This window comes from Medicago sativa, chromosome 2, assembly GCF_051527215.1.
Source record: "Medicago sativa cultivar Bolivia chromosome 2, Bolivia_mono, whole genome shotgun sequence".
NCBI classification, from domain to species: Eukaryota; Viridiplantae; Streptophyta; class Magnoliopsida; order Fabales; family Fabaceae; genus Medicago; species Medicago sativa.
The window spans coordinates 20,035,925-20,052,526 of record NC_140750.1 but is presented as its reverse complement, the minus strand read 5'-3'; the positions used below and the strand labels follow the sequence as shown (position 1 = coordinate 20,052,526).

Below are 16,602 nucleotides of genomic sequence, written 5' to 3'. Positions count from 1 at the left end.
TCATGAATTACATACTGAAATGAGCTGAAAGTTGTCAGAAATGTTAAGAGGTCACATGACTATGAAATAGGCAAGTTTTGCACAATTTTGAGAAGATTTTGGAAGCTTCGGCTACTGGAAAAACCGTGCCACGGTGGACATGTATCGTGGCATGTTTGAAGGAGCATCAGAATCTAGAGGTTGTTACTTTTTACTGCATCGTGGCACGTTGGAACAGTAACGAGGCACATTGGAACAATAACATAAATTTCTCTATAAAAGCCAAGTGCAAATTCAAAATAATGGTTTGATTTTTAGACGATTTCAGGGCATAGGAGGCGACCGATGACCTAGAAACACATAGTGGATCTCACACCAACTCATAATTGGTCCTGATTTATGTATGTTTTATCATTCCTATTTGTTAATTGTCTTAGTTATGAGTAGCTAAGCTTTTGTGTATGAACTCTCTTTGACATCAACAGAATCCTAGTATTATTCAGTATTATTTGTGTTTAATGCCTTTTATATGATTATATACGACTACTAGCCCTAGCTTCTTGATTATATAAATCGATCTTAGAAATTAATTGACTACTAGCCATAACTGTTAATTCTGACCTAATAATGATGTTTGACTTAATATATTAAGCTAGAGATAGACAATTGAGAGTAATGATTTATGGATTAACGAACTAGTAACACTTCCGAAGTTAGAATTCGACTTAAGAGATTAAGGGATTATAACTTAGGAAAGGGTTTTGACTCAAGAGATTGATTAAAACTATAGGGTTAATCCGTCGTAAAACTAGGTGAACATTGAGAGCGAAGAGGAGCAAATTGTTCATAGTGAGGAATAGACGATTCGAAGGCTTGATCATCTGTTTTAATCTATTCTTCAAATCAAGTTAATTGCTTTATTTCTTACTTTTTAAGCAATCAAAATCCAACTGCCTAGGGCAACCCTAAATTTTATACATTCGAAATATTACCCTTATTGCTAAAATTGAGATTAACAGAGTCCTCGTAGATACAAACTTAGAATTATTACTTCGATAGATTTAGTACACTTACTAAAAATCTATCAAGTTTTTGGCGACGTTGTCGGGGATTAATCATTTCAACAAAGGCAATATCATTAAAATTTTGGATTTTTGCAATTTATTTTTTGTTGAAAATTTTATTGAATCAGTGTTCATAATTATTTTTCGCATTGTGCAGTGCTACTAAGGTATTCCGTTACTGTTTATGCGAGGTATAGTGCAAGCCGGGGACTTGTTGCACGATCCTGAGATCGAGAAGACTGCAAGAGTGAATCAGAAAGCTGTCTGATTAGCTCGATCAGCTGAACCTAGTTCCAGAACACAATACACTAGTCTCAATCAAAGTGAACCTGAAACAATCATAATGGGAGATAACATAGGTAACCCACCACCACCACCACACATGTGAGACCTATGATAGGAGACTTTGGGTTAACAGCCAACTGTGGCCAACTTACCCATGTTTTCCAACTAGCCAATCTCATGGCCTTTGACATTAAGACCTCTGTCCAACAAGGACTGGATGAAAATCAATATGAGGGGAGATATGCACAATGCCCTCACGAACATTTAAGTAGGTTTTATGAAACATGTCGATTCTGTGTGCCACCAGCCAATGTTACTAAAGTATAAAAGAAACTCAGGTTATTTGCTTTTACCTTAACCGGGAGGTCGAAAGACTGGTTACTATCCATACCTAGTGGAACTATCCAAACCTGGGGTGAACTTGAACTTAAATTCCTCGAAAGATTGTTTCCTATGTCCAGATATTGGGAGAAAAGACATGAGTTCACCAACTTTAGGTAAGGGGAACATGAGTCGTTATATGATGCTTAGGAGAGGTTTAAGTTATTGCTTAACTGGTGTCCTGCACATAGGGCTGACAATGAACCGAACCAACTCGATTACAGTTCGTAATTCGATTCGGCAATTAATTCGTCGAACTTAGTTCATGAACCAAATGAGCCGAACTTGAGCTGAAAATTAAGTTTGTCAACTAATTGAGTTGAACTTGAGCTATATTTAGTTCGACTTGTTTGGTTCACGAGATGACTTGAATATATATTGTTAATTTGAGTCATATGCACTGTTAATTTGATGTGATATTAAATTAAATTAAAATGACGGAAAGTGCGATAAAATTCTTTTGCATTATTTATTGCATAATACAGATGGTGCAAAACCTTATCACCAACACAACATAGGTTTTTGTTTTTAAACACCCAAAATAGCACTCAAACCTCACAACATCCAACAAAGCCAACACACATGTACGAGCCAAAGACCTTGATGTATACTCAACACACTTCAACCGCATCATAAACTTTAATTATTATTCGCATGAAACAACACAACCCAAATTAAAGTCCTCAATAGGGTTTAATTGGCTAGTAATTAGGGTTTGCTAAAACGTAGCCCTCAATGGCCTTGATAAGTCCAGTTCCTTTGGCCTTAGTCTCCTCACGTACTGCTTCAGATAGAGTTGCATCACCTTTGGTATGGTATTTCACTGAAATCTTAACAATGGATCCACCATCAGAGCCAGCAACAATTTTTGTCTCAAATTCAACTTTCTCTAAACTTTCATCCAACCCTGTTCCTCCCACTAAGCTGTAGTTATATCCAAAGTTTGCCTCATCCACTGAATCTAATTTGTGTAGCACAAAGTTGGTTTTGCCATCTGCAATATAACCATTATAATTATTTATATAATTTTTTTTTTCAATATAAGTAAAGTTTGACTAAAAACTCTTTATGTTAAAGATCGATTTGAACTTTACCGAGTATCATTAATCATCTGAATCATTTTTTTGAAGGTCCATAATTATTAGACATAACCCTGGAACGAGCTTATGTATTATCTCCTTCATTTCTCAAGATTCTATTTTAAAATAAAAGTATAACATAAATGGCTTCATGACTATTCTAGAATTGGATTACTATTTTTTTTTGCTACAGTTGAATTTAACTTCCTTTTTTTTTGGGTATAAAATTAATTTAACTTTCTTTCCTTTGGTATAATGAATTTAACTTACTTATTTGTGAATCATTTAATCAAATTATTAATCAATTGCAACTCTTCCATTTGTCGCATCATGTTTGTCAATTTTTAAATAAAAGGTAGTTACACTATTCTTTGTTGTACCGACAAACTTTGATCGGTTGTCGGTGTAAAACAATTTTACGCGAACACTATGTATCATTTGATCTCAAGTATTATATATTTCTACATAGTATATGATCTGAATTACCTTCAACAATGGATAGCTTCTTAATAGTTCCGGGTCCTCCATTTCCTTCAACAATTTCAACACTTTGGGCAGCAGAAATCACCTTTGGGACGATTTCATCAGCATCTTTTGCAAGAGCCTTGTAGAGTTTAGCTGGAGCCACGGTTGAGACATGTTCATCATTGAAAGTAAAAACACCCATGATATATATATCAAGATAACAAGGATCAATATGCAAGAAGTAAATGAAAGGATAAGTGTATAGTATGAATACAACTAATTTAGTTTGTGATGCGATTTATGACATAGTGAGGGATGATATTTATAGGACTTTGGTAGGACCTACCTTGTTTGGAAATCTCACTTTGTTCAGCTCAAGTAGGTCGTGAACTAGTGATATTTTAATTTTATTGGGTCAATTAATGCTTATCTTTGTGCTGTATAAATTTGACAATATGTGAATTAGTCTAGCACTCCATGACTCAAGGTGTAGACGGGAAGACGCTTTGGACAGGAAGTTTTGAATTCTAATCTCGTTTGTCTTTTTGAAACAAGATAAGTGTAAATTGTTTTGTAAATCAACATTTTTGTCTTTGAAATTGTAAAAGTTAGATTTTTAGTCTTTTAAATTTATAAATTAGCAAGTTAGTTTTTTTAAATTGAAGAGTATTGGTCGATTAAGTTACTTTTAAATTTAACACAATCTTAATTTTTTTATATTTATATATTGGGTCTTGTTTACCGGTGTCATCAGAGCAATGGTTAAGGTAACCAAAATTAGTAGTTTTAAATTGAAAACAACAATTTGTAAACTTTTTACAAGTCGACTTGACCACTTTTTATCATTTCCAACATAAAATTTCTATTTACTATGTTCCTTTATCCAATATCCCAAAGACAATCTTTAAAATCTTGCTCACTAATAACATGGTTTCCCAAAAACAAATCTAGGTCTTTTGATAAGATATTTTGTTGAAAGAATTAAATTGATTGACGTTTTTTAACTTAAAGGAATATATTTTTATTTCACAAATTCAATATATTAAGTTGTCGGGCACTTATAATTTCGAGTTCAATTGTTGATTTAACAACCTTTAACTTATTATTCCTTCTAAAATAAAATTTATTATTATTTAAAAAAATCTTAATTTACTGTTATGCATTTTAATATTTTTTTTTTGCACAAAAGTATTTTAATATATCTACATGAGGAAAAGGACACCGACATGGCTATGCAATATTTGCTTTCTTAGTGCCGACATGGCTATGCAATATTTGCTTTCTTAGTGTTTTGTTGTGTACAAAATATTTCATCGTATTTTTTTATAAGCCGAAATATTTTATTTTATACTATATGTTGCATTTTTTTCCTCGTGAGCTTAACTCAGTTGTTATGGACAATGCATAAAATATGCAAGGTTCGGGGTTCAAAATTTGGCCACCACCAAAAAAATATGTTGCATTTTTTAATTTGCTTGTTTCAGTTTTATAATATCTAAAATATTTAACTTTATCTGAATTTTAGTGTCAATATAATATTCAAGATGCTCATACCAAAACTAATATTCAAGAAGTATGTTTTTAAATTTGAGGTTTGAAAAGATTGTGTTGTTATGAGCAAATTTGTATAAAATAATGTCTAATTAAAATTAGTAGTTAATTTGGGATTTTAATTTTATATATCTAGATTTAAGTTTGATAAAGAATTATTTTTTATTGTTCAAAGATATATCTTTGTCTATTAAAAGACAGGTCCCACTAAAATTAGGTGTCATTCATAGCTATATGAGTATATATTTATTTACTTTCGGTAAAGAAAAAGGTACATCTGTCTCTTTTTGACTAGCTGAATCTGGCTTGGTTTAGCGGTATAATAGAAATATGTGACACAAATGGAGAGACAAAAATGAGTGACGGATTCATTTTTGTTATACAACAAAGTGATTAGTGAACGAACCTATCAATGAGACTTTGACACTAATCCGTAAATAAATGTTTGATATTAAAGTCACTTGGATAGACGACAAGAGGGGTGGCTTTCTAAGATCAACGTGGTGGTTCCTAAATCAACATTAGTACAAAAAAGAATTAGGGTAGACTATAATGTGTGTTTAGAGATGGTACCTCCGTTTTTTTTTATTATAGATAGAATATAACTTACTTTTTAAATTTATTGAATAATCGATGTTTCTTTTGTATAATTAGGTTTTTTTTTGTGTGGTGGTCGGGGTTCTAACCCCGAACCTTACATATATCATGCATTGTCCCTAACAACTGAGTTAAACTCACGAGTCACGATGATATATAATTAGATCAAATACATATTTTGTTCAATTAATTTAAAAAATTGATTGTCTTGTATTACTAGAAAGAGTAATGATATTTTGACATCCATTTGATGACAACTTTGTTGACAACCTTGTTTTTCTCACTTTTTATTGGTCAAAAACAATAGAGAGAGAAAAAGGAAGAGATAAAATAACAATATCACGTGAGTATGAGAAAGAAAGTTGTCCAAAAGTTGTCAAAAAATGGCTGTCAAAATATCATTTCTCTACTAGAAATTGAGTAGTATAAAATGATATAAAGTAGGATAATGTTAGAAAATGAAATAGCCATAACAAAGAAATATTGTATCATGTGTTTGACCGCACATGATAACAAATATAACATTATTTTGTCATATAATAAGTGGTGGAGATAGAAATAATAAAATTGTTTCAATTTGTTTTAAAGTTAAGTAATTTTATATATGTTAAATTATAATTTTGGTCATTTAAATTATTTTTAGATTTTTCTTTAACCCCTTAAGTCTTTTATCTTTAACTTTGGTCCCTTAATTTTTTGTTTTTTCATTTTATTTTCGTTCCTTAAGTTTTAAACCTTAGATACTTTTGTTTTTTAAGTTACAAATATTAAGACATTTCAATTCTTAATGGGATAGATGAAATGTCTAAAGTTTGTAATATGAAGATCAAAATAGCTAGTTTGTTGATTAAGTTACCAAAATAAAACTAAAAAAAACTTAAAAATTAAATCGTCTAACATTTATAATTTAAGGACCAAAATAAAGAAAAAAACTCAAAAGACCAAAATAAAAAGGAAAAGTGAAGGAATTACTTATAGCACTATGGAAAAAGACAAAAATGGGGTGGCCATGATCTTCCTATGCCGCCCCTAGTTTTGTATGAATTATTATGAATATACTATTCGCAGATGCTCGTTAAAGATATCTGCTTTAAAAAATAATTAAGAGAAATGATATTTTGACAACCACTTTTTGACAACTTTTGGACAACTTTCTCTCTCATACTCACATGATGTTGTTATTCTCTCTCTTCCTTTTTCTCTCTCCATTGTTTTTGACCAATAAGAAGTGAGAAAAACAAGGTTGTCAACAAAGTTGTCATCAAATGGATGTCAAAATATCATTACTCAATAATTAATTATAATATTATAGTGATAGTACAAACTTAAGTTTATGCTCTAGAATGAATTATAGATATCTGACTTAGTCTGGTCATAATCACCCACGTATTAATAAGAATGAATTCTGGTTGGATTCGATGAATGGTTCACGTAGTGACAATAAACAAGTTTTCTATATAGATACAATAAACAAATCAAATCACAACGAAATCATACGACAACTTTTGACTGGAAGAGATCATACGACTTAATACTTCAATGAGAAATGATATTTGTAAAACTATTTTTGACAATTTTGTGACAACTTTCTCTTTTATAATCATTTATATTTTTGTCGTCGTGAACTTAGCTCAGCTGGTTGGGTCGATGTATAAAATATGCAAGATTTGTGGTTTAAACTCCGGCCACTACAAAAAAAAAAATCACATTATATTTTTACTTTCTTTCTTTTTATTGTTTTAATTTTTGTGTCGATACATCTTTTCCTTTATAAAGTTATAATTGTCTCAAAAATTATCAATTAAATAGTTTTTCAAATAACACAACTCTATTTCAATTATATGTTTGTGTTCATTCCTCAAATCACACTGATAATTTACGTTACGATCCTTTTTATTGGAGACATATTGGTTGATAATAATTATATATTTTGTTCAAAATATAGATCAAGTACATTAATTTTGTGACCCATATTTTCTTATAAAAAGTAACAGAGGTTAGAGATGGAGGTAGAAGGGGGGCAAACATAGGCCACGGTCCCTCAGATTTTAATAAAAAAATTCATATTAGTATGCTATTATATATATATTTTTGTCACTATAGTTGTTTTCTGTGCATTTTATATGATCTTGTATAATGAACTTTTCTTTACTTAATATATTTAACCTTGTACATATAGCTTTCAAACTTTAATTGCATGAATCCTTAACTAGAATGCATTACATTGAAAAATTAGTGAAATTTTGCCTGCAATTTACATAAGAACCTTTACTAGAACATCAATTTATGATTACTTGTTGCAATTTCATTAAAAAAAGAAATTTACTTTATTGCATACAGTGTTGTTTGCACACTCTCAGTCACTACCAACGATTCACTACTCGTGATATTATCTTGAATTTCACCTCATATCTTTGTATTCTTATTGTTTCTTATTTTCTTTCTCTACTATTAAGAAATCTTCTTTAGTCCGGTCATACTCATGGAAGTCTCAAAGAACTCATCTTTCTTATATCTTTGTTTTTTTTTTCTATTTTTAATTTCGGATACATATTAACTTTGGATATATATCACATAATTTCTTAAATTTCTTATCTACATTATATATGCATATCATTTTTTTCCTTATGTTAGTTATACTCTTAAACTTGGTCTCCCTGATGCTAAATTTCTGGCTCAGTCTCCGACGGAGGTAGTACCTTTTCAATTTCTTTTTTACAAACTATAGGCAAAAGGTCTATTAATTTCTTGGAGATGCCTAAGCATATCCTTTATCACGTAATTTTATTTTCAAAAAATAATCAAACATAAAATTTATATCTGTTACCACTATTTAACATGTGTCATTATTACCATCTACTTTGTCGGGAATAAAGAGCTTCTATTGTGAATATGCTTTGAAGCTAAAATTTCTCCCTTCTCAACTTTTGATATGTGTGAATTTTAGGGAAAATACTTCCAAGACATTGCTTGGGTGTCATTGGTGCAATCCTGGCCGTTGATGTGTGTGAATGTGTGTGTGATGTGTGTGTGTGTGGTGGAGATGCAAGCTATGACACCAATGACACATAACTATGGCACCAAAGTGGTTCCCGAATTTTAGAGTGACGTTCCTTATAAGTAAAAATAGAACTTGTATCTTGACCAAAAATAAAAATATAGCTTGTATTATTTTTTAAATCGATAAATAAATTATGGAGCTAACATTTTCAAAAGAGTGTTTTCAACTTACTGACTTATATAACCCAAGTTTCAAAATTGGCAACCTATGCATATCATTTTATGCTTTCACATTCATTAGTCATAGAACTTTCGATTCCTTTATTCAATATTTGTCCATACCTTATTATCAGACCGCAACAAATATATCGAATTGAAGTCCATTTGGTTTACATCATTATTCTAAGCATTTACATTACATGAATATCGAATTTGGAGTCATAACTTTCTTTATTCAACCAAACTCATGTGTGCGTGTGTTTATGATCGTTGTTAGGTGTATGTGACAGATTTGCCTTTCCCCCTATTTCGCTAAGTTTTTTGGTACCCTTTGCACACAACTCTCTCTCTCATCATCTGTTATGCATAAACCTAATACTGTTTTTGGCTAACAACTTTGATTATTTTTAGACATAAACAAATGTGTTATGCATCAACTTAATATTTAACTTTGGTACCCTTGATCCAAATAGCAATTACTCAATGAACATTGTAATAATGTTTCGTAAAATAGAAAAAGTATCTGTTGTAAATCATGCCCCAACTCACAAATCGTTAATTTATCAATAAAACATGCCGGTCCAACGATAACTTTTAGATTTGAGAAGTTAATTTTAGATTTTTTTTAGATTATGATTTTTTTGAAAAATTGTAACAAACACATACAATACTCTTAAAAGTGATTATTTTTTTTAAATTTTTTTGAAAAATTGTAACAAACACATACAATACTCTTAAAAGTGATTATTTTTTTTAAAAAGTGATTTTTTCCTTAAAAAACTATAACAACGGCCTCTAAACATATCTTTAATCCCATACCACCATGTTCGTTGTGTACAGAAAGTGTTTTCCAAAATAGCCAGTACATGCCTCTAGAATTACCCCCGCTCTGACCCATGAGAATGACTTCAACATTTTTTCAATCTCATCATGAATAAGAAAAATGCACATCACATAAGTCAGGATAGATTGCAAAACATTCTTAATCATAATCTCTCTATCTACATGAAATTTTATATTCTTTAATTATAGCATAGTAGTTTGGTTGTGTGGATATTTTGTGTGGAATTCCGGGTTTTAACTTGGGTCATCAAAATTCACCATCCTCTATATGTTTATTTAAGCATGTCTTGACATTTAGGCCAATAAATATGTAATTATATATCGATAAAAATAATATAATCTATATAATATAAATTTACGACCTGTTTCATGGTTTCTTCTCTTCTTTTCATGACAAGTGTCACCATATTTCAAGGTTTTAAGATTTCTTTCAAATAGCGACATGTGGCGCTCTAATGTTCTTCTATTCTAATTTTTTTTTTTATGGAAATGTTATAATTCAATGTTTTTTTTTGGAAGAGCAATTATATTGTGTTATTATATGTTATTTTTTTTATGGAAATGTTGCAATTCAATGTTTTTTTTTTTTGGAAGACCAATGATATTGTATTATTATATTATTTGTATAATCGTGTAATGTAGTGTTTAGTTATCATATATTTTATAGTTGGTATTAAGGAATGAAATTTTAACGAGATTGTTTTATATAGTATGATATTTCAATTATAACATGAAAATATGTGCAGAATAAATAAAAAATATCGTTGAAAATAAAAGGTTAACCCACGCTGATATTTATCCCTGTGCCAAAAATATGAATATTGTTTTATCCCTGCGCCAAGTATAGTGACCGTGATCCACCATATTTTTTTGTTTTATCCCTGCGCCAAGTATAGTGACCGTGATCCACCATATTTTTTTTTTTAATAAATTTCGTTGAATATTTATTTTAGAAAAGGAAAAAAAATCGGATACTTTATTTTAGGACAGAAAAAATATTGGAGTTTGAGGTATTTAATTGGATTTAAAATCATAAATGGGTGATTGGCAACAAATATGAAAAATATGATTACAATATGATATGAAAAAAGAGTTTAATGAGCATATATGATCGGAAAAAATTAGCTTTACATAAACTGACACCCCATTACAGTAATTTCTTTCTCCATATTTTATTGCCAATCTAAAAACACAATTATAAAAGTGGCAAAATTGGATACTTTATTTTAGGACAGAATTTTTTTTTGGAATTTGAGGTATTTAATTGGAATTAAAATCATAAATGGGTGAATTTGAGATAATTTAAATGTTTTTTTAATATTACTTAAAATTGTGATAATAATGAATTTGTATCTCCATTTAACATAAAGATTTTGAAGGTGTATTGAGTTATTGAAATCGTTATTATGAATTAAAAGGCCATAATATTTATAACCATTTTTGTCAAATTTTTTAATAAAATATGATTAAATGTGGAATGATTCGTAAATGAGTATATTATTGTATTTATTTCTAGAACAAGGATAGAATGGAATGCCTATTTGACTTTTTAATTCAAATCTTTTGATCTTCTTTTTTTCTCTGGAAAAAATTGTGTTTAAATACATTTTACATAAAAAGAATTATACATCTGGTTTTTGAACGCATTTACAATTTTTTTTACGTATTTATATAAAAAAATTAAATAGAGATGTGCATCATGAGTATTTGTTTCCCCTAAAAAAAATCATGAGTACTTTTTGTTTCTTTCTAATTTTAATCGTATAAATTGTTGATAATTAATGTACCATTTTATTTTCAATTACTACATCCATAAATTAAGGGAAATTTTTTTGTGATTGTTTCATACATATTGGCTATAAATATTATGTTTGAGACTCACACTTTTCACACCATTTTGAGTTACAACTCACAAATTTCACATCAGTGCTATAAATTGTTCTTTTTGAAAATTTTCTCGAGATCATTCTTTTAATTTATTCATTATTACTTATTCTAATTTTTTTCTTAGATCTAATTCTCATTACCAGTTCAATTTGTAATTTTTTTTTTGTCAATTCATTTTTATCTTTATTCACCTTCTATTTTGTTTTTGTAGAAGTGCATCTCAAACAACGAATATGATGAAAGAATCAGCATATGGTGTGAACTTTGAAGAGATTGGATTGTACACTTTGATTAGAATGAATGTATTTTATTAGTTTTTTAAGCGATGATTATTCTTTTGTACAATTATTCATCTAATTAGCTTTAGAAATACAATTTGTGATCTAAATGTTATTTTACATTCTAAATAGTAGTGTTTCTATAGATTATTAAGAACTGTCATCTATGAAAAAAAATTGTAAGAACTGTCATATGTTTATTAAGATTTTTTTTCTTAATATTATAATATTGATAAGATTTTATTGAATATTATAGAAATTTGTTATTTGCTTCTTTGTAATTTGTTATTCAACGAAATTAATGAGCACAAAAATACAATTATAGATCTTCTTCTTAAGAGACATGGAACATTGTGGTTCAAATCCTTCGCCCTATGACTTTGTGTGGGACACGAACATAGACCAATTTTCTTAATATTTAGAAATGGTTTTAATGAATCAAAAGATTGACTTGCAATTTTGATTTTTAATTTTTGAATTTTTTAGTACTTTACGTTATTGGTGATTAGTTCAATTTTTTGTTGAATTTTAGATTTTTTTTATGATTTTCAATTTTAGTTTTTTACTAATATTTGACGTTAAAAATAAACATATCCGAAATTAAACGATATATATACCATTTTAGGTATATATTTTACATTAATATTTTTTTATTAGTTCAATTTTTTTCCAATTACCAAAATTTTAAAGGAATTATTGTTTTAATGGACATTTAATGAGGAAATATTCACCATTCAATAGCTATTATCATTGTCCCGGACTTTTAATGTGTATGCTTGAAGTGTTTTGTATATTATAAATACAATGTTAGTATTTTAATTTGACTAAATAAAATAAAAGATGATACCTTTTTTTTTTGTTGGTATGATACCTTTTTTATGCCGATATTTTTAGATGATTATGAGCACATAAAAAAAAAAACATAGACCTCTATTGCCTATATTAAAACAAAGTTCTTCAAAGCCTACTCTTGACACACGATACCATGGACCAAACCAAGCATTTTCATGCATTTAACATCTGTGGCGGTTATTTCTTTATTATAATTTTTTTTACTTGGTCAGACCATTTGTGATTATATATACTTGGTGTTGTTATACATGCTTTTGCATCGACACCTACATGTGTTCACAGGATGGGTCACTTTTCATTGTAATCTATTACCCGATGCAATGAAGTTTCGTTAGGTTGGATCAACAAATCATTACATATAACTTTTTTTAAAAAAATATTTAAAATATATATAATTAAATGACATTCTATATTATAAAAACTTCAAGACTTAGACTAGATTCTATTGTTTAAAATTTGAACACTTGAATACAATTGAAACACTTTGAATCTCTGTGACATGAACCGAGTATTAATAGTGTGAACCCTAGGTCAGTGCTTAGAGGAAACACGTTGTATAAGTCAAGTACAATGTTAAATGAGCAAGGGTCGATACATCGCCGCCTGGATGCAGTAAAAAATAAGCAAGAGTCTCAACATCTTTGTGAATGAGTGTGGGTAAATAAGTTGATTCACGAGAGTATGACCCATTTTAGAACATGGAATAAAAGCACCCTTGAAAATATATGGAAATAGTTGACTCTATGACTAGGAGGAAGGTTAATTTTATGTGCCAACAAGAAACTAAGTGGGTGGGTGAAAAGGCGAAAGAATTAGATAGTTCAAGATTTAAGCATTGATACACTGGAAAAGTTGGATCAAGGAATGGTGTAGGCATTATTGTGAATAAATAAGGGAAAAAGGATATTATGGATGTAAAGAGGACAGAAGATTGGATTGTAGCCCACAAATTTGTAGCTGAATTAGACATCTTTAATTATTATTTTTTGAAAGGAAATAAGACAACTTTAATGTTATTAGTGTTTATGCATCTTAGGTATGGTTGAAAGAATGTCCTAAAGTAAAATTTTGAAAGGATTTGAAAGGCTTAATTCAAGATATACCACAAGAAGAAAATGTTTTTCTAGGAGGGGGTCTAAATGGGCATGTTAGAAGTGTTTGATAAGTTTTGAAGGTGTGAATTAGGGTATAGCCTCGGGGAGATAAATGCACAGGGTAAATTTATCCCAGATTTTTTGTTGTCTTCTAATCTTACTTTAGGAAAACAAAAGGGAGTCTTATTACATACGAGAGTGAGATGTCATGTTTTCAGAGAGATGTATTTCTTATTAGTAATTATGACAATAAGATTTGATGAACTTAAGGTTTTACATGGAGAGAGTTTGACTATCCAACATATAGTATTGGTTATAGATGCAAGGGTTAAGAGAAGAGAGAAGAGGAGATGCCACAGTTGGGATACAAGGATCAAATGGTGGCATTTAAAGGATGAAAAATAAAGTGTTTTCCAACAAAAGATTTTAAAGGAAGGTTGCGTCAAGCTACATAGAAGCGAAAATGATAAGTGGAACAAGATGACATATGAGATTAGAAAAGTAGCAAAAAAGACAATAGAAAAACTAATAGGTTTTGGACCTAACTAGGAGTAAAGAATCATGGTGGCACTAACATTTTTAAATTAAAATGAGAATCAAAAGGGGATGTTTTAAAGTGTGGTATAGGTGTACACGTACAAATATTTAGGAAAATTATAAGAGAGCTAAGAAAGGGGCAAAGAAGGCATTAAACGCAACAAGAACACAAGCTTTTGATGGGTTATACCAATCCTTACACACCAATGAGTGAGAAAAGTTTATATATATTCTTGCTAAAGGACAAGAAAGAAAGAAAAGATAGATATTAGAGAGGCAGATATAAACTATACCTACTATCATCGTATTATAGAACACGAGGTAAAAGAAGTGTTGAAACAGATGAGACAATAAGGTAGTTGAGCTTGAAAATAAATCTATTGAAGTGCAAAAAAGTTGTGGAGAAATTTCATCCTCAAACCTGAACCCGTCCCCAACCTAAACATTTTCCCAAACCCGAACCTACTACTAGAAATTCATATCCACCATTTTTTATTAATCTAATCCATTTGAGGTAGGAAAACACACAACACCATATTTTATATCAAACGAACCTCTTCACAAAGTAATTAGTCAATTTTAAATTAGGGTAATGATTACAGTGATTAAAAGTTCAAGAATATCTCAAAAGTAGAGATAATATTTAGAGATTTGCATGTTACATATTAATATATTTCTACATTCGGTATAGGTTCGAAATGGGTATCTATATCTTTAAATACTTGCCAATCATAATAGGAACACAGGCTACCATAGATCTTATAAAAAAATCCATTTTCAAAAGATGAATTTGACAATAGTAAATATTTTTTTTTTTAAATGTCAATGTAATATATTCTTGGGGCAAATATCATCATGTTGGAGAGATCAAAACAATTGCCCTTTTTTTTAATGACAAATGTTAGTAATTAGTTGTTAAATTAATATTACTCCTTCGTTTGAGTTTGACCCAGTACCTCCAACTCCTTATTCCTTAACTCAAATCATTTGAACTACTCAACCCCAAAAACAATTTATTAGTTAGGATAAAAATACCAATTTAAAATAAAAAACAGTTGTAAACTATATATATACTTTATATTTGTAAAAGAAAATGTTCCCTCAAAAAAAATTGTAAAAGAAAAGATCTTGATACAAATATATAATATTATATTTTTTTACAAAAACTATTTATATTAAGTTATATTTTTTGTCAAAAAAAAAAACTATATAATTTATTTAACAGAAATGATAAATGGACACACATTCTTAGACACAATACAGACACCACCGTATAATTATACATTATACTGTATTTTCCTTCTTTTTTTTTTCTTTCCCTCTCCATCTTTGTTTTATCTTGGTTTTCGGGTGTCAAACATTGATTACGTTTGAACCTTTTAAACCGGTGATATCTTATTTTTTCTTGGGAAGGGAAAAAGTAAGCAAAACCCTTGAGAATCGAGGTCCGGGAGTTGTTTTCGCTACGGGAAGGTGTTAGGCACCCATAACGACTATAGTAACCTATAGGAACCGTCTTTAATTTCTACGCGCGCGCTTTATTTTTAAATGCTATTTTGAGAGATGTTATTAGACCTAAAGATATTCTAAGTGAAGAATTGGAGGGAGAAGAATGTTTTTGGATTTTTATTTTAATTGAATTGAAGGAATTTTGTTCCTTGCCTACGTACCCGTTTAAGGGATCAAATCCACCGTAGTTCTCTTCCAAAAATGTTTTTGTTTTTGTTGGTTGATTTTAAGTTTGAAAATTGGATTTTGAAGAATAGAAAGAGGCCTCAAGGGCATGAGATTATGAAATTGTGAGGTTGAATTAGTCATTTGCAAAATATGGTCAAAGTATGATTATTTTTTCATTGAAATTTGATTAAGAAAATAAAAGGGGAAATTCAATGGGGTTTTGACCCCAAGGTTTATTATGAAAAATGTTTGAGTGAAGTTTATTCAAGTTTTTTGGAAAATGATTTTTCTAAGTATAAAGCCTAAACATACATCTAAACATACAATCCTAAACATACATCTAAACATGCATATTCTAGCTATATCTAAAGTGATGTGTGTGCATGTGTCGGTGCTTGTGTCGGTGTACATCATTAGAGTCCATTGTTCTTTACATCATACCCTAGATACATTCTATGGCCTCTTTGCCAAGAAATTAAAAGTTGTATGAAGTAAAATATTACAAAAGCTCCTAAATATTACATTCTAAGTCTTGGTACAAATTAAATTGCAAGAAAGAAATAGAGGGAAAAAAAATATGAGAAGGAGATGAAATGCTTATGGATGTATGAAACATAAAATGAAAATGGGTTAGTAATACCAATGATATAGAAGCAAAATGACAAGTGCATGGTAAAACAAATATAACTTGCAAGTAAAGTAAACTAACAATTTTAGTAAAAAGTGACAAAAGAACTTGAAATTCAATATAATCCTAAAGCAAACTCAAGACCTAGATTCTCACAATATTAAGACATTTCAAGTGATTCATTCC

General features: G+C 29.6%; 1 protein-coding gene across 1 annotated transcript; it reads right to left on the bottom strand.

The window, feature by feature from the left end:
- Positions 1–2,154: 2,154 nt before the first annotated feature.
- On the bottom strand, positions 2,155–3,548 carry LOC146945337 (ABA-responsive protein ABR17). The gene is made up of 2 exons (XM_085747853.1): positions 3,275–3,548; positions 2,155–2,703 (listed from the first exon to the last, which is right to left on the bottom strand). The coding sequence occupies exons 1-2, from the start codon at positions 3,453–3,455 to the stop codon at positions 2,411–2,413; spliced, it is 474 nt and encodes a 157-aa protein (XP_085603979.1). The 5' UTR covers positions 3,456–3,548; the 3' UTR covers positions 2,155–2,410.
- Positions 3,549–16,602: the final 13,054 nt, after the last annotated feature.

Excerpts from the sequence above, each read along its gene's own strand:
- LOC146945337 (XM_085747853.1), bottom strand. The coding sequence starts at position 3,455 with ATGGGTGTTTTTACTTTCAATGATGAACATGTCTCAACCGTGGCTCCA. Across the intron at positions 2,704-3,274 it reads GAAGCTATCCATTGTTGAAG|ATGGCAAAACCAACTTTGTG; the intron begins GTAATTCAGATC and ends GTTATATTGCAG.